At 42.1% G+C, this 18737-nt stretch overlaps 1 protein-coding gene across 10 annotated transcripts in view; it reads left to right on the forward strand.

The window, feature by feature from the left end:
- Window positions 1-17146, forward strand: part of LOC133144896 (H-2 class I histocompatibility antigen, alpha chain-like) — a 45893-nt gene extending 28747 nt beyond the window's left edge. For 3 of the 10 annotated variants that reach the window (XM_061267939.1, XM_061267938.1, XM_061267932.1), the window contains exons 6-8: window positions 7672-7743; window positions 8025-8079; window positions 8179-8566. In XM_061267939.1, the coding sequence (XP_061123923.1) occupies window positions 7672-7743; window positions 8025-8059 (107 nt within the window). In that variant the 3' untranslated portion in view covers window positions 8060-8079; window positions 8179-8566. Of the gene's footprint in view, window positions 1-3972; window positions 4153-6126; window positions 6391-6628; window positions 6908-7014; window positions 7324-7446; window positions 7567-7671; window positions 7744-8024; window positions 8080-8178; window positions 8567-12357; window positions 12517-14629; window positions 14894-15018; window positions 15298-15543; window positions 15844-15946; window positions 16088-16191; window positions 16261-16567; window positions 16614-16706 lie in introns of those variants that run through there. The other 7 variants (XM_061267936.1, XM_061267937.1, XM_061267935.1 and 4 more) reach the window with 7 other exon arrangements.
- Window positions 17147-18737: the final 1591 nt, after the last annotated feature.

Here is an 18737-nt window from a genome sequence, read left to right on the forward strand (position 1 = left end):
CATTCCAAATATTCATGCCAAATATTCTAAATATTTACGATTCTCGAGAAATTTACAAATTTTAAGCCAATATTTCACCATTCATTCTTCATGGCACATTCAATATTACTCATTTTCTTCCACATAATTCCTCCAATTAACCTTCTTTCACTTTCCAATACACCTTCTCCCACTTTCTAGCTTAAAATTTCCCATTTCCACTTTCAACATTGCGGCAACATTTTGCAAAATTTCCTTTTTTCCTTCTAATTTCTAATTATTTTTTCACTGACTCAACGTGTTTCAAATTTTTTAACTGTTCATCTTATGCCCACCTATTCCAAAACTTCCCACTTGTGAAAAGTTTCAAATTTTCAACTTTAAAATTCACGCCCAATTTTGCGAAATTCTTTCGAAATTTTCATCCATTTTCTGACCAATTTAACACGTTCTAAATTTAAACATAATCTTGTAGTATTCCCCAAATTTGTATTCAGCCTCTTCGCCTTCACACACAATTTCTCCAAAAATTACAAATTCTAGTTATTACTGTTAATCCTCCGTGACCCTCGTAAGGACAAGCCGCACCAGTAATGGATGGATGGATGGATGGATGGTTAATCCTAACCCTAAATGCCTATCATGAAGTGTCATTTAAATCAATTGTTGCAAAGGTCATGTCACTGTATTTGTTATTTAAAGCCCTACTGTATCCTTTTTAAAAGTAGTGCCCTGTATTACTATTTTGCTGTCGTATGATTTATCATTATTCGTGCATCTTCGTGTCCATATCTATGTATTTTGTTGTTATCCCCGTTTCAGTGTCAATAAGCAGCCTTATTATTCCCTCTTTTATCAAAACTCCTCAGATATGTCCGCCCCAGCACCCAAACACACTTCCATCCCTTTTGTCCCACACTCCACCAACTTTGTAATGCTTCAGCAGTCTTTAGCAATGTGTCCAGTTTGACTTCATGTGACTCATGCAAGTCTTTAGCAGCCTCTCCTCTTAGATTCTCATGATGATGATTCAGGGCTGGATCGTCCGCCACTCTCAAATGCGTCCATCTTGTCTTTGTTCTTTCAGTCCATTTTCTTTTTGATCTGCAACTGTGTGTATTCCACCAACTGTATGGTTCTTGTCCTGTGAAAAGCTGTGCTTGCCCCCTTCAAGCATGATAGCAGTTTCTGTTGTTCTCCCAAAGGTCAAAGGTGTCTCATGACCAGGGACAGTCCTCTGTTGATTTTGAGACAGCCAGTGGAGTAAGAGGACTCAGTTCAGGAATCGTGCCACGCGCTAGGGAAGAACACACTGGGACACAAATTTAACAAAACTATCTTTGTGTTATCAGTCTTCCTGTGTAGTATTTGTTCCTTACACCCCAAATCTTCCTATTAACATTTTGTATCCTATCAGTTGCGCACACTCATCATCTTACTATCAAGCCGCCCTTATCAAATGCTTTTTTCTTCTGAGCAATCCATCCACCCTACCCATTAACACGGCTAAAATCCTCGTTCCAGTGTTTATCATCAAATAAAGTTCCGAAATCTTTTGTAATAAACTGTAATATAATTTAACAATTCACAACATATGCGGTGAATGTTATTGTTCAATCTATAGGTCATACAGCGCCTGTGTTCCAACTATGACATTCCTCCTTGATTTACCATCTCATAAGTTATTGTTGTCAGCAGCGCTAAATGATAGTGCTCGAAAGTGAATGCCTTATCGCCCAATTTAAAACACATGCCACATTTGAGCTAGTATTTATTCATTTATTTATTTGCCATCCTCATGTTAGCTGCCATATGTCAAAATTAAAATGTAATTTTGCTTTCGATTTTAAGTCTTTCAAAACTGCTATATCCTTACTGCACCGAAATAAACTGTTAAATATATCTTTAAAAACAACCAAAACAATCTATGCTCCTGCACAGACTCTTAAAAGTGGCACCCAAATGCCAGATTACAAATCAAACCTCCTCCTTCACTCTCACATTTTTTGATAAAACAGTCTACTTAGCTAAACACTGTCATCACCTACTAAATTAATGGCCTGCAAGTACAATGTTGTTGCTGTGGTCCCTCAAAACATGTGACTAAAATTTGGATAATTATTAACCCCCATCAATTGAACAATTATCTCATCACTATTTACAAGTAAGCCCCCCCTCTCTTCTCTCACTTCTCCTCAACATTGTATCAATGTTGACGTCACAATCTGGCCAGGCCCGCACGTCCTGCTGGCCCCCACCCTTGCCGGTATGAGCCGAATCTTTTACAGAGATTACGCACATACACAGAACACACAGACAAAGGGATTCGAATCCATCTCTCATGTAGCTCACGATTTGCGCTTCCACATCAGCATACATTCCTCTCATATCACTCCATTCATTCCTCTCATCACACACACACTCCCCCCAATTTGGTTACACATTTTGGATATTGTAGCGGTCTGGTCTCTCACAGGAGGAACTGTTACCACCGGATACTTTTTGAGGAGGCCTCACTTCTCCTCGGGGATCTCACAAGCACCCCAGCTATTTGAATGCGATCGTCACCGCACCCTTGTCCGCCACGACGAAGCAGAACAGAGGAGTCCGCCCTCCCACCACGGAATTTAACTGTTTCTCAAAGAACAGAGGAGCCCGCCCTCCCACCACGGAATTTAACTGTTTCTAAAAGCTTGCACACCTTATTTGATCTGATCGACAGTCTCCTCTTAAATTTCCTCTTTCAATTTGCAGAATTTCGACATATAGTAACAGGTATTCTGCTTACCTTATCATTGATGAGCTCAGGGTTTAGGAGACGTCGTACCAGCTCAACGTTGTGCGCTTATTCCTTATTCAAACGGTACGCCGACCGGGAGACAGCTGTCCCAGACTAACTGTCCGATGACTTGGACACAGACCACGAGTTAGTCAATTACCCTTCTCTTGACATCACGTCGGGGTCACCAAGAAACTGTTAGGATACGGATTTTAGCTATTGATCTGACTCCAAATTGTGATCAACACTTAACACAAAAATTGCTATGTTCTAATCCACACACTGGCGCACCTAACAATTTTGCGAGTTCGTTCTGTCAAAGAGAAGACCAGTAGATCAATCAGACCGAATTTACCAATTGTTTAATCTTGACAAAGCAAGCTAATACAGGCGCCTGGGTCTTGGGTCCTTAACACAAAAACTCGTGTGCCTTCATGACCAGCAAAGACGACACATTCTTCCGGGTTGCCCAGTTTTAAAGAAACACAATATGAATATTCAAACATGCAAAAGATTGTGTGGTGATTGGTCGATGGTCATCTCCTCCTTGTTTGGGTTTTCCCCTGCTCAGCACAGGTGTCTGGACCACAAAGACGAGTTGTTTTTCGCGTTCCCATCGGCCTTGAGATATCCTCCCTCTGGACCTCCTGTTCCACAATACTTTGAAGAGAACAAATTCATGTAGCCTGCACATTCCTTTCCACTTATTAAGCGACCACACTACTACTAGAAATTATATTAATATAATTATATGTGTCTAACGGAGCCTTAATCAAATGTGTTTGCAAACTGCCAAAAGTACATTTCCCTTTAAAACACACTCACTAGATACTTTTATTATCAATTTAATAAAATATGAAAGACTAATTTGAAACTATACGTCTGGCCAGTGGTGGTGAAAAAGTCAATAGCTGTTTTGGGAATCACGTACATTGATAGTTTTTGGTGAAGCCCTCCGAACATCATGTGATTTCAAATAAAGTCGTTCAGTCTTAATTTCAGGGGTATTTTTATTGCGTCACGGCTGATAAGCCGGAGCACCGGGAGAACGAGGTGGGCATCATTGCTATAGTAATGAGCAGGTCGCCAAAGACAACACTAAAAGCGCTTCAAACAAACTGAATAGTTCAGCCGGCGCTCGGCTTTTCCGCATCCAATATGGCGGCGGAGCTAATTACCAGTAGAACCAGTTTCACCACACAGTAGATTCCTGACAATCAGTGGAAAGTTACCAACGCGTGTGTATGTTCAGTCATTCGGCGTCCCCCAGTTGGAATAGTCATACGTTTGAGCAAATACTCCGCTTGACTAAAATGTGACAAACAACTTGATGCTTGGAATGAATTTACTTGCATTCTTTTTTGTGGTCGTGCAAATTCACAGCGTGACACCTGGTAAGTTGTACTTTGCTTACAACTCGTTTTGTTATCCTAAAGATTGACGCTCATGATTTTGAACTGACGCATTTATTATTTTTTTGTTTATTAAATATTTCTCACATGTCTCCTACGCCAACTTTTTATGAGCGGATAATGCTATTTTAATAACTGTTGGAACATTTAGTTCAGGGGTGTCAAACTCATATTTTTTGCAGGCCGCATTGTACTCATAGCTTCTTTCGGAGGGCCATTATGACTGTCAACCCAAATAAATGTACGAGCACCTCATATTATATAGAGTAAAAGCTACAAAACAAACTGACAAAAAACTCGTTTTCAAATCAGACGAGTAGAAACTGGTCAAATATATTAAAAAAAATACATTAAAAGTGAAGACAATTTTCAATTCTAGTAATGACACACAAATTTGATGCACAATTTGTCTTTGCGGGCCACATAAAATGATGTGGCGGGCCGTATCTGGACCCCGGGCCTTGAGTTTGACACCTGTGATTTAGTTAATAAAAACGATACAAATCAAAATGTACACCTGCAGAAATATCCAATTGATGAAATAAGGAAACCCTTTGGGGTGAAAAGTTTTCTACTCAAAAAAAACCAAAACTCGTACTGGAAAAAAAAAAAAACCTTGAATCTGAAAATAAACGCGCTGAGCTTAAAAGTTGAACAATGAAACAATCCATTCAAGATCAAATTACTTATTTGAAATATTTTCCGAGTTGAAAATAGTTTCCCCTTGCCCTGGTCATTTTTTTTTTTAAACTATTTTTAGTCACTTCACTGCTTCTTTTATATCAAACAAATTATTTTAGGTGCATTACCTGACATGTTTCGGCGGTTTCTTCCGCCTTCATCAGGCTGGAAGAAACCGCTGAAACATGTCAGGTAATGCACCTAAAATAATTTGTTTGATATAAAAAAAAACAGTGAAGTGATTAAAAAGGAAAAGCAAGATGAACTTAATAAAACAACTATTTTCAGGTTTCACTTCAATTTATTTTTCAAGTTTTCTTTGAGTTGAAAATAGTTACCCCTCGCCCTGGTCTTTTTTTTTTTTTTTGAGCAAACTATATTCAGGTTTCACTTCAATTTATTTTTCAACATTTGATGTCTTATTTTTTTCAGATTCATGTTTTCTATTTTCAGATTCACCTTTTTTTCAGGTTCAAATATTTGCGACTTGCATACTTTTACTTTCACTTTTACTTTGGGAGGTGTCACGTTTCGTCCTCGGTTGTTTTATTATGTGCATCTTGTCATAGTTCCTGCCCGTGTGCCTGTGTGCTTGCCCCTCCCCTCCTGTGTGCCCATGATCAGTGATCATTCTCACTTGCCTCTCGTTACCTGTCGCGTATTTAAGTCCTGTCTGCGTGTCACAACCTTGTCGGATTATTTCTTGTCTCTCGTTGTGCCTGTCTTTCTGTTTTCCCTCGGTTGTTTTCTGTTTGTCTGTCATGTTATTAGTTTGCCAGGTCCTGTCTGTTTCCCTTCATGCTCCATTCAAATTCCCTTTTCCCTCAATAAACCCAAGCTCCATTTCGTCGCCCTGCTCCATTCCGCTCCTGACAGGAGGTGGTTGCAAGTCCGTCCAGTTCAGCTGTCACTCATGTTTCCACGCCCCGTGGTGCAAGTAGCACGCTCCACGCAGATTCACGTACAAAGCCTAAAAAGTCATTCAGGGTCTTTTGCAACTCGCAAAGATTTGAACCTCCTGAATATTATATAGGCAATATATGATCAATAACGTTATTGGAATTGGTTTTCTTTTTGCAGACTTAAAAAGAATGGCAAAAGTTATGTAATTAAATGTTTTTCATAAGTGGATTTAAATGGTCGATGAGGGGCATTGAACTCCAACATGTCAAGTGCTGCAATGCCCCAACTGCAGACAGAATCATTGAAAATATGAATTGCACAATGTAAAAACAAAGCAAGATCATGTGTGTCACTTTTGGTTTTGTCTTTCAGTCATTCACACGCTCAATTATTTCATGACGGCTTCTCGAAATGGGACGCGACCAGAGTACATGGAGGTGGTGTATGTTGACGACGTTCAGATTCTGCAGTTTGACAGCAACCACAGGAAAATGAAAGTGAAACATGACTGGGTGAACAAAATCACAGAAGATGATCCATACTTCTGGAAGAGAGAGACAGAGATGAGTTATGGGACTGAGCAGGACATGAAAACCAAGATTGAAATTGCTAAAAAGCACTTCAACCAAACTGGAGGTTTGTTTCCATCCGCTCGTAAAATGCATTTCATGTGCTGGTACACTTTATGACGAACATGTGTCACTGCCAGCTCCAACTTCAACCAAACTGGAGGTTTGTTTCCTTCCAAGCGTGTGCTCGTAAAATTCATTTCATGTGCTGACCCTTTTTTTTTTTTTCATGACTAATAAACAGACGTGTCACTGGTGGCTCCTCTCTGATTATCGTCACTGAATGTTGCATGCGGTCCTTTCAGGTGTTCACATGATTCAGCTAATGTACGTCTGTGAATGGGATGATGAGACGGGTGAAGTTGATGCTTGGGAGCAATACTGTTACGATGGAGAATACTTCCTATCATTTGAGGGGAAGACGATGAAGTGGATCGCAGCAAATCTACAAGCTTTCAGTACCAAAATCAAGTGGGACCAAATAGATGGGCTTTATAAAACCAAGAAGAATGTTTTCACTCAGGAGTGTCCTTCTTATTTGAAGACGCATTTGAGGAACGGGAGGGACTTCCTGATGAGAACCGGTACATTGTCCTCTCTCTCTCTCTCCCTCCACACATCCGCTCTTTCTTACACATTTTCTCCATCTTTCCTGCCCTTCTCACACCTTTTCCTCCATCTTTGGGTGCAGAGCTTCCCAAGATGTTTCTCCTGCAGAAGACGCCTTCCTCTCCGGTCACCTGCCACGCCACGGGTTTCTACCCCAGGACATCATCCCTCTTTTGGAGGAAGAACGGCGAGGAGATTGACAAGGTCGTGGAGAAGGGGGAGACCCTCCCCAACCACGACGAAACCTTCCAGACCTCGGTCCACCTGAAAGTGGAGGTGACGCCCGCCGCGGAGCAGGAGTACGAATGCGTGTTCCGGCTTGCCGGCGTCTCAGAAGACATCGTCATCAAGCTGGACGCCAGAAGCATCCTGAGCAACGCGCACATCCGGGGTGAGCGTTTGTCGCGGCTCAGACACGTCCCATTGGCTGCGGGGCTCTCGTGACGGCTCAGTGTCACGACAACAGTCGTTCACGTGTCTCTCTTCATTGCACACGCTTTGCTATGTGAAAAAGAGCAAGACTGGAAGACCCCGGTGGCCATCGCCGTCCCGTTGGTGGTCCTCGGTCTGGTGGCGCTGGCAGTGGTGGTGGTGGTGGTGGTCTTCCTTGCCAAGCGTCTCAAATCCAAACAAGGTGAGCGACAAATGTTTTCTCGTCAGGAACATCCAAAGAGAACATTGTTTGCCTCATGTCGTTTGTGACCATTCCTAATCTCCTCTTGCTTCTCTTTCATTTCAGCCGAATACTCTCAAGCTTGTGAAGAGGAAAAGCCAAAAGAAGAAGAAGAAGAAGAAGAAAATGGACAATTAAGTAAGTAAAATGTTTTCTGCTTCCTTTGAGCCACAATAACAAGGCAGCCATGTCATGTCAAGGTTTGATTGAAAGCTGAAGTGTCAATGAGGAGTCCCATCAGAAAATGTCAGCTCACACCATTGTTGCCGTCAGAGGGTGTCCTGAGATATGAGCCAAATTTGTTCACCAACCAGGCTTGCAAATGCTTTTTTTTCCATTGAAAGGAATGGACATGACATTCTTCATCAAAATTGTTGTCATGTGTAATTTAACCTCTCGTTGTGTTTGTGCTCTTTTAGCTGTTTCCACCTATTGTGGGTCTGTTTCTGCATGAGAGGCAGCAGCTGTCACATGGTAAGTTCGCTCATGCTGATTACACGTGGTCTTCGGATTCTGGAGGTGGATTAGGAAACACTTGGATTCCTGTTCACTATTTTGCTCCTCTTTCTTCAGCTGTTGGAATTCTTCCAGAGGACTTTCTCATCGCACCGCACTGCATCGATAGACATTCTCATGAAGGTTCGTGAGTAGGTCCTGCAGGATCCGGTGAGGCGTTTTGACCGAACCGTGCTGCTGATCACACACAACCTGAAGACTATCGAGGCCGATCAGATTGCGGTGATAGGCGCGGGCGGCGTTCAGGAGCGAGGAACCCACCGCTAGCTGATGGAAAAGAATGGGATGTACTCTAAACTGAGAGAGAAGTTCGCCATCACTGGAAGCTAACGCCTTCAGAAGCACTGACATGCATTTACAACCTGCATTTATTCTTTTCCTAAAAACATTGATTCACGTGTACTCACTGTATCACAGACTAAAAATAAAATGTAATTAATTTCCAGTTGGTAGTTTTGAATATTTGACCAACAGTTGTCGTATAGTACCGTGCATCAAGCGAGGAATTCACCAGATACCAGTTAGGCAAGAAGGAGGAAGTTGCGTGCAACAAGCTTGCCACTCTGCCATTGTAGGACTGAGAGTTTCAATGCAAAATGGCCAACCCAATTGGAAAGTCCACTTTGGTTTTGTGCAAGTAAAAAATCAAGTCAGCGGTTACCACCGGTTGGAAGTTGCATCATGAAAGTTGATATCTGGATGAATTTGAGCCCTTAAAAACCTTAAGACTCTTTAATCAAGCAATTTATTATTATGAAATACATTTTAAAAAAATCTAAGAAAAATAGATCATATATCAGGTAAATAATAAAATAGTGGTGATTTCAATAGTTTGAGAATGTGTTGTACCGTTTTTTTCCATGTATAATGCGCAAAATGTAACTACCGTTTTTTTCCATGTATAATGCGCAAAATTTAACTAATTTATAGTCCTAAAATCTGGGGTGCGCATTATACATGGGTACAAAAAAAAAAACCAAGGTTTTTTTTTTTTGTAAATCCGGATATGATACGGAGGCCGCCATTACAGATGCGCTTTCTTCTCTGCTGTTCACTTCAAACATGCTCCATACGAACACAATGCTCTCGTATCAGACGCTTGCTCGATCACCTGCTCGTTTGCTGTCACAATGTACCCTACACAAATCCGAAACATTTCTTCGCTATTGAGGTTGCTAGCGCATGCGCAGTGATGCTGACCGGCAGAATAACATCCGGTTGTTCCCAAAGATGATCTTTTTTCTGATATAATTTTACGTTCACGGACTTAAGTACCGTTTTTTTCCGTGTATAGTGCGCCCCCATGTATAGTACGCACCCCTAACAATGGCATGCTGATGCTGGAAAAAAGCTTGTACCCATGTATAATACGCACCCAATTTTTATGAATTTTTTTAAAAAAACATTAAAAATTTTTTTTTTTTTTTTTTTAAGTCCCAAAGATCGTCACACACGCAGGGAGGCAATGGGTCCCATTTTTAAAGTCTTTGGTATGGTCTTAACTAGGCTGGATGTCATTTTTTTTGTTGGCGTTGATTTCTCCGACTGCCCCTAAACGCACCACCGCGCTCCGTGCGCACACGGCGGCTCTGTATGGGAGAGACGTTGAAGAGGAATAAAAACACCCTTGGAAACCAAAACTTGCCCCTCGTCGTGACTCGGAGCCGCAACAAATGTTTCGGATTTGTGTAGGGTACATTGTGACAGACGGCAAACTAGCAGGTGATCGAGCGAGCGTCTGATACAAGAGCATTGCGGTCGTATGGAGCGTGTTTGAAATGAACAGCAGAGACGAAAGGAACAAGGCAAAGTGTTGTGAAATAAAATATTACCTGTAATACGCATTTTGTTATTTGCTGATTGAAACTGCTAATTAAACTGTGAATTGAAACTAATAGGTGGAGAACTGAACTCTCGCTCTTTATATAGCTGACGTGTCTTGCGCAACCGTTCTGCGCATCTGTAATGGCGGCCTCCGTATGACGTCCGGTCCGCGATGGAGATTAAAAAACAAACAATATTTGACAATAACACACCATCGAGGATTGCACCATCGCATCAAACGATGTGTCGTCAATTATGAATTTTACTAAGTGTGTTGGGCAGGATGGCTGAATGCGATGCGCGATTGACAACAAACAAGAAGAAAGGTGAGTTTTATTTCGGGGGAGATTTGTCATGTCTCGTCCCCAGTTTTGCTATGTGTCTAGGTTGCCATAGTTTCTGTTCGTGTCACCCCGCTCTTCCTGTGTCACCTCAATCGATGTAACGTGTTTTGTATTTAAGTCCTGTCTGCCCCTCGCTCACCGTTGGATCATTGCATGTGTTACTGTCATTCTGTTCCTGTCTTTGGTAATGTCACCCTGTCTTTTTGTTCCACGACTTTGTCGGTCAGTCCTGTTGTTGGTTTTGTTGTACCATGACTTTATTTAAAAAAAAAAAAAAAAAAAAATTAAAAAAAAAAAAAATTTTTTTTTTTCTTTGTACCCATGTATAATACGCACCCCAGATTTTAGGACAATAAATTAGTAAAATATTGCGCACTATACACGGAAAAAAACGGTAGGAGTCAAAATTTGGGTGCGTATTATACATGGGTACAGGCTTTTTTCCAGCATCAACATGCCATTTTTAGGGTGCGTATTATACATGGGGGCGCATTATACATGGAAAAAAACGGTATATATTAATCTATTATAATTATTATTTAATATATAATATAAAATAATTTTTATTATTTGTATTTGATGTGCTGATGTGTTCACAGCACTCAATGAGCTCAATCGCTCACCACAAGGAAGAGGCATGAACATTTTGATTGCAAGTGAGAAGTTGGCTACATTCAAAGACAAAATTGTTTTGTGGATTAGGCGTGTAAAGAAAGGGAATTTGGCAAATTTTCCTTCCCTTAAAGAAACAGTCACAGAGGATGCTTCCCTACATCCAGATTTTGTTTCAAAAATTGTTGGAACAACTGCAGATACTGTGCACCTCATTTGATGACTACTTCTCGTGCGGAGAGCTACAACCCTGTGACGACTGGATCCAGCATCCAAGCAGAATATAAGAATAAAATTAAGCAGAATATGGAAGATGTTGATGATAGCAACCTCAAGGAAGATCTCATCGAACTGAGAAACAATCGTGGAATCTAAATGGAGTTTGCCGATTATCACTTATCTGAGCTTCTCAGTTGGAAACATATCCTGCACTGGCAAACAAGGCTCTCACTGTGCTCGTGCCTTTCGCGACTACTTACCTCTGCGAGACTGGATTGTCCTGTCTGCTTCACATCAAAACCAAGAGCAGAAATGGGCTGGATCGTCAACGCGTCATGCGAGCGGCACCAAGACGCCAAGATTTGACGACATCATAAATGGAAAGCAACAGCATCAAAGTCACTGAGTTTGGCGCTCACCCATAATAATTCACAACACACCATGCATAGTACAAGCACAATGTTTTTTTTTTCCTAGTATGAAAGTAATCTTGATTTCTTTTTTAATCCTGCAATGCATTATTTTGTTGTCAGTTAAATAAAGAATGAAATAAATGGTTTTGTTACTTACACATTATGATATCAATATTGCTTTTAATCAATTCTGGAAAGGGGTGTTAGAACTGGTTAGTGAAGTGGATGGGGTGCGAACAAGGAAAAAGGTTAAGAACCACTGTGCCTCATGTTGTGATTATTAATTGGTCAGCAATAAATAAATGCAGATAAACCAGTGAGACAAGAAGCTCATTGGTTACAGCCTCAAAAGCAGACAAGTAAACATCAGGTGTTCACCCAAACAAACACATTGACTAGATACTTTCAGTATCAATTTAGTAAAATATGAAAGACTCATTTGAAACTAAGCGTCTGGCCAGTGGTGGTAAAACAGTCATTAGCTGTTTGGGGAATGGCATACATTGTTAGGTTTTGGTGAAGCCCTCCGAACATCCTACAGAAGAGGGGATAAGTGATTTCAAATAAAGTCCTTCAGTCTTAATTTCAGGGGTATTTTTATTGCGTCACGGCTGATAAGCCGGAGCACCGGGAGAACGAGGTGGGCATCATTGCTATAGTAATGAGCTGGTCTCCAAAGACAACACTAAAAGCGCTTCAAACAAACTGAATAGTTCAGCCGGCGCTCGGCTTTTCCACCTCCAATACGGCGGCAAAGTTACATGTACCAGTAGAACCAGTTTGACCACACAGTACATTCCTGGCAATCAGTGGAAAGTCACCAACGTGTGTCTGCAGTTTTCTGTCATGCGTCGGCCAGTTGGAATAGTCACAAGTTTGAGCAAATACTTCGCTTGACTAAAATGTGACAAACAACTTGATGCTTAGAATGAATTTACTTGCATTCTTTGTTGCGGCCGTGCCAATTCACAGCGTGACACCTGGTAAGTTGTACTTTGCTTACAACTCGTTTCATTATCCTAAAAATTGACGCTCTTGATTTTGAACTGACGCTTTTTTGTTGTTGAATATTCCTCACATGTCTGCTGCGTCAACATTTTTTGAGCAGAAAATTCTTTCTCATAGAACACTCGTTTTCTCATAGTTAGGCGGGAACACAATGCTAAGAACTGTTGGAATATTTAGTGAATAAAAATGATACAAATCAAAGGAAAATATTTTGAGGCCAAAAGTTTTGTACTTGCAAAGACAAAACTCGCACTTGACAAAAAAAAAACAAAAAAAACCTTGAATCTGAAAATAAACCCGCTGATCTTAAAACTTGAAAAATAAAACAATACATTTGTCATGAAGTGATTGGAGCTGGGCGACCAAATGCAGCTTGGACCAGAGTTTATTGAAGAACTCAAAAGATTGACTCGAGCGGTGGTTCTTAACCTTTTTCCTTGTTCGCACCCCATTCAATTCACCAACCAGTTCTCGCACCCCCTTCCAGAATTGATGAAAGTAGTATTACTACTAAATATATACAGCACGAGGCAGTACACATTCATACCTTCTTAGGTCTACCTCGGCTGATGACTGAAGAGAAACTAACGGTGTGAAGTCGAAGCAGGCTGATGCAATGAGTGACACTTCTTACACACGTTGTGATCAATGTTTTCTGAGTAACTGTGTTCTGAAGCATACCTGTCAAAATCATGTTAGCTTCCCAAGTTTTTATTGTGTATTGTTATTCGTTTAACAGTACTTAACTTTATTTCTTACAAAATAAATGAACACTACATAAAATACAAATAATAAATAAATAAAAAGTATTATATTTTATATATATTAAATAATGATTATAATAATAATCAGTTTACTTTACAGCTATAAGGCTTAATCAGCATTATCCCTAATGCCAATTAACACAATGACTTCTTGATTTCCAGAATTTGTCACTTTTTTTGGTTACCCGACCATTATCACCGAAAATTTGTAAATTTCCCCCAGGGTATCCTCGCACCCCCTAGGAAGCACCCCCGGTTAAGAACCACTGGACTAGAGGCTCGACTAGGGACTAGAACCGAACAGACTGGAGACTAGAAACAAGAAAACATGAGACGAGAACAATCTGACAGAGAGTGACACTCAGACAGGACTTAAATTGAAGACAGGTTGCGAGAGGCAGGTGACGGCATTCCGCTCCTGACAGGAGGTGGTTGCAAGTCCGTCCACTTCAGCTGTCACTCATCTTTCCACGCCCCGTGGTGCAAGTAGCACAATCCACGCAGATTTGCGTCCAAAGCCTAAAAAGTTCTTCAGGGCCTTATGCAACTCACAAAGAAGATTTGAACCGTGCCTCCTGAATATTATATAGGCAATTTATGATCAATAACGTTATTGAAATTGATTTTCTTTTTGCAAACTTAAAAAGAATGGCAAAAGATATGTAATTAAATGTTTTCCATAAGTGGATTTAAATGGCGGATGAGGCATCAAACTCCAACATGTCAAGTGCTGCAATGTTCCAACTGCAGACAGAATCATTGAAAATATGAATTGCACAAGTTTACTTACTTACTTACTTACTTACTTCGGCCCATCGCTCCCCGTGGAGCGTAGGCCCCACCGACGACTCTTCTCCATTTAACATGGTTTTGGGCAGTCCTTTCTGCCTCCTCCCAGCTGATTCCAAGGCTCTTGAGTTCTCCCTCAGTGTCCCGTCCGTCTCCAACTGTTTTTGGGCCGTCCTCTCCTTCTCTTCCCCTGCGGGTTCCAAGTCAGGGTCTGGCGTGTGGTAGTAGCTGCCGTTTTTTTCAGGGTGTGTCCGATCCATCCCCACTTTTTTCTCAGGATTTGTTTCTCTACTGGCTCCTGTCTTCCTCTCTGCCACAGTTCATTTCTGATTTTGTCTGGCCATCTGATTCTGAAGATGCTCCTCAGACTGCAGTTGATGAAGGTTTGTATCTTCTGCCACGTCCTTTTCGTCCTTCTCCATGTCTCTGAACTGTAGACAAGGATGTGTATATATTTTAAAAAATATATATATATATACATAAAACATAAAACCAGAGCAAAGTCATGTGTGTCACTTTTGTTTTTGTCTTTCAGTCATTCACACGCTCAATTATTTTGTGACGGCCTCTCAAGTTGCAAAGCTACCAGAGTACTGGGAGGCCGCGTATGTTGATGGCATTCAGATTCAGCAGTTTGACAGCAACCACAGGGAATCGAAAGCCAAACATGACTGGGTGAACAAAATCACAGAAGATAATCCGCACTTCTGGGAGATAGAGACGGTGATCAATATTCAGAATGAGCAGGTCATGAAACGCAACATTGAAACCGCTAAAAAGCGCTTCAACCAAACTGGAGGTTTGTTTACGTCCCCTCGTAAAATGCATTTCATGTGCTGGGACACTTCATGACTAATAAACAAACGTGTCACCGCTGGCTCCTCTCCGATTATCGTCACTGAATCTTGCGTGTGGTCCTTTCAGGTGTTCACATGATTCAGGTGATAAGCGGCTGTGAATGGGACGATGAGACGGGTGAGGTTAATGGTTGGGAGCACCACTGTTACGATGGAGAAGACTTCCTATCATTTGAGGCAAAGACGATGACATGGATCGCAGCACATCCACAAGCTTTCATCACCAAAATCAATTTGGACCAAAGGAACGGGGAGAATCAAATCAGGAAGACTACATACACTGCGATGTGCCCCGTGCTGTTGAAGACACATTTGAGCAACGGGAGGGACTTCTTGACGAGAACCGGTACATTGTCCTCTCTCTCTCTCTCTCTCTCTCTCTCTCTCTCTCTCTCTCTCTCTCTCTCTCTCTCTCTCTCTCTCTCTCTCTCTCTCTCTCTCTCTCTCTCTCTCTCTCTCTCTCTCTCTCTCTCTCTCTCTCTCTCTCTCTCTCTCTCTCTCTCTCTCTCTCTCTCCCCACACATCCTCTTTCTTACACACTCTCTCCATTTTCCTGCCCTCCTCACGCATTTTCCTCCATCTTTGCATGCAGAGCTTCCCAAGGTGTTTCTCCTGCAGAAGACGCCTTCCTCTCCGGTCACCTGCCACGCCACAGGTTTCTACCCCAAGACATCGTCCCTCTTTTGGAGGAAAAACGGCAAGGAGATCCACAAGGACGTGGAGATGGGGGCGACCCTCCCTAACCACGACGGAACCTTCCAGACCTCGGCTGACCTGAAAGTGGAGGTGACGCCCGCCGCGGAGCAGGAGTACGAATGCGTGTTCCGTCTGGCCGGCGTCTCGGAAGACATCGTCATCAAGCTGGACGCCGGAAGCATCCTGAGCAACCAGGGTGAGTGTTTGTCACGGCTCAGACACGGCCCATTGGCTGTCGGGCTCCCGTAACAGCTCGGTGTCACGACAACAGTCGTTCATGTGTCTCTTCATTGCACAAGCTTTGCCTTGTGAAAAAGAGCAAGACTGGAAGACTGCGGTGGCCATCGCTGTCCCGTTGGTGGTCCTCAATCTGGTGGCGATGACCATGGCGGTGGTGGTGGTGGCGATGATCCTTGACAAGCATCTCAAAAGAAAACAAGGTGAGGGACAAATGTTTTCTCATCAGGATCATCCAAAGAGAACATTGTTTGCCTCGCGTCGTTTGTGACCATTCCTAATCTCCTCTGCTTCTCTTTTATTTCAGTCATATACTCTCAAGCTTGTAAAGAGGAAAAGCCAAAAAGAAAAGAAGAAGAAGAAGAAGGACAATTAAGTAAGTAAAATGTTTTCTGTTTCCTTTGAGCCACAATAACAAGGCAGCCATGTCAAGGTTTGATTCAAAGCTTAAGTGTCAATGAGGAGTCGCGTCGAAAAAATGTCAGCTGTCAAATGTCACGTTTGTTGATGTCAAGGCCATTGTTGTGCAAAAAAAGTACACTATTGCCCTGAGATACGAGCCAAATATGTTCAGCAACCACACTTGCAAATGCTTTTTTTTCCATTGAAAGGAATGGACATGACATTCTTCATCAAAATTGTTGTGTGTGATTTAACGTTCCGTCGTGTTTGCGCTCTTTTAGCTGTTTCCACCTGCTGTGAGTCATGAGAGGCAGTTGCCGTCAGCTGGTGAGTTAGCTCATGCTGATTACACGTGGTCTTTGGCTTCTGGAGGTGGGTTAGGAAACATTTGGAAACACTATTTTGCTCCTCTTTCTGCAGGTGTTGGAATTCTTTCAGAGGACTTTCTCATCGCACCGCATTTGGAAATACAGATGTTTCTTTTCTTCAAGTCAACAATCATTATGTTTCTGTCAGGTTTCTGGATTATTCTAACATCTGTAGATATTCTCATGAAGGTTCGTGAGTAGGTCCTGCATGATCTGGTGAGGCGTTTTGACCGAACCTTGCTGCTGATCACCCACAACCTAAAGACTATCGAGGCCGATCAGATTACGTTGGGGAGCGAGGAACCCACCGCTAGCTGATGGAAAAGAATGGGATGTACTGTAAACTGAGAGAGAAGTTTGCCATCACTGGAAGCTAACGCCTTCAGAAGCACTGACATGCATTTACAACCTGGATTTATTCTTTTCCTAAAAACATTGATTCACGTGTACTCACTGTATCACAGACTAAAAATAAAATGTAATTAATTTCCAGTTTGTAGTTTTGAATATTTGACCAACAGTTGTCGTATAGTACCGTGCATCAAGCGAGGAATTCACCAGATACCAGTTAGGCAAGAAGGAGGAAATTGCGTGCAACAAGCTTGCCACTGTTGGACTGCAAAATGGCCAACCCAATTGGAAAGTCCACTTTCGTTTTGTGCAACTAAACAAATCCAAGTTACCACAGGTTGGATGTTGCATCATGAAAGTTGATATCTGGATGAATTTGAGCCCTTGAAAACCTTAAGGCTCTTTGATCAAGCAATTTATTATTATGAAATACATTTTAAAAATATCTAAAAAATAGATCATATATCAGGTAAATAATAAGATAGTGATGATTTCAATAGTTTGAGAATGTCTTACATATTATTCTCATTTTACAGATTGAGTAAATTCACACATACCCTGTCTCGATTTTAAAGATTTTTGAAGGAAATAAAAATATTAGAATCGTTACAAAGTAGGCGGCTCAGTGGCGTACTGGGTAGCACGACCGCCTCACAGCTAGAAGGGTGCGGGTTCGATTCCACCTCCGGCCCTCCCTGTGTGGAGTTTGCATGTTCTCCCCGGGCCCGCGTGGGTTTTCTCCGGGCACTCCGGTTTCCTCCCACATCCCGAAAACATGTTTGGTAGGCCGATTGAAGACTCCAAATTGTCCCTAAGTGCGAGTGCGTGTGCGAGTGGTTGTTTGTCTCTGTGTGCCCTGCGATCGGCTGGCAACCGGTTCAAGGTGTCCCCCGCCTACTGCCCGATGATGGCTGGAATAGGCTCCAGCACTCCCACGACCCCCGTGGGGACTAAGCGGTTCAGAAAATGGATGGATGTTACAATGTAAAATGTACATCCATGCCTTTTGTTGTTGTTGTTGTTGGTGCTGAGCTGACACGCTTGCAATAAAACGCTTGCTGTCACACCCCCCACGCCAGATTCGGGTTAAAAGTGTGCAACTTGAAAAAAGATTTGATTGGTAAACCCGATCATTCATACTTCATCTTTCAAGGTGCAACACACTACTTCATGTTGTGATTATTGTTCAACAATCAAAAATGCAGGTAAACCAGTGCGACATGAAGCTCATTGGTTGCAGCCCCAAAAGGTGTTTGTTGTGAATTTTTATTCTGGTATCATGCAATGTTTATCTCACCAGTAAGCCTAAGTGTGACCGGGTCATGTTCGGGTCAGGTTCTTGTGGGATTGTTTGGGGCTTGGTCCAGGAAGGTAGACTCATTGGCGCCAGACACATCTGGTTTCCATTAACAACTGCTAAAATACGCACCGTGTAGAGTTAGGGAGACGGACTGCGGGGTCATAGGTCAGCCAACAGCCACATGTGCGCGCTCCCGCGTAATGTGAAGCGCAAGAGTATAAGTTTTAGGGCGAGAGTAGACAAAGGGACTCGACATCTTGGCTAGGGCGTGAGACACTTCTCTCTGACATCGGTTGAATAAAATCTTTCCCCAATCTGCCGTGTGTGACTGAAGTTTTCCTTCCCCAAGCCAGCCACTTTTTCACCATTTTGTTTGGAAGACCACCTGACCATCGAAGAGAATTCACCACATGTTCACCCAGACAGAAACTC

Source organism: Syngnathus typhle, linkage group LG20, assembly GCF_033458585.1.
Source record: "Syngnathus typhle isolate RoL2023-S1 ecotype Sweden linkage group LG20, RoL_Styp_1.0, whole genome shotgun sequence".
Classification (NCBI taxonomy): Eukaryota; Metazoa; Chordata; class Actinopteri; order Syngnathiformes; family Syngnathidae; genus Syngnathus; species Syngnathus typhle.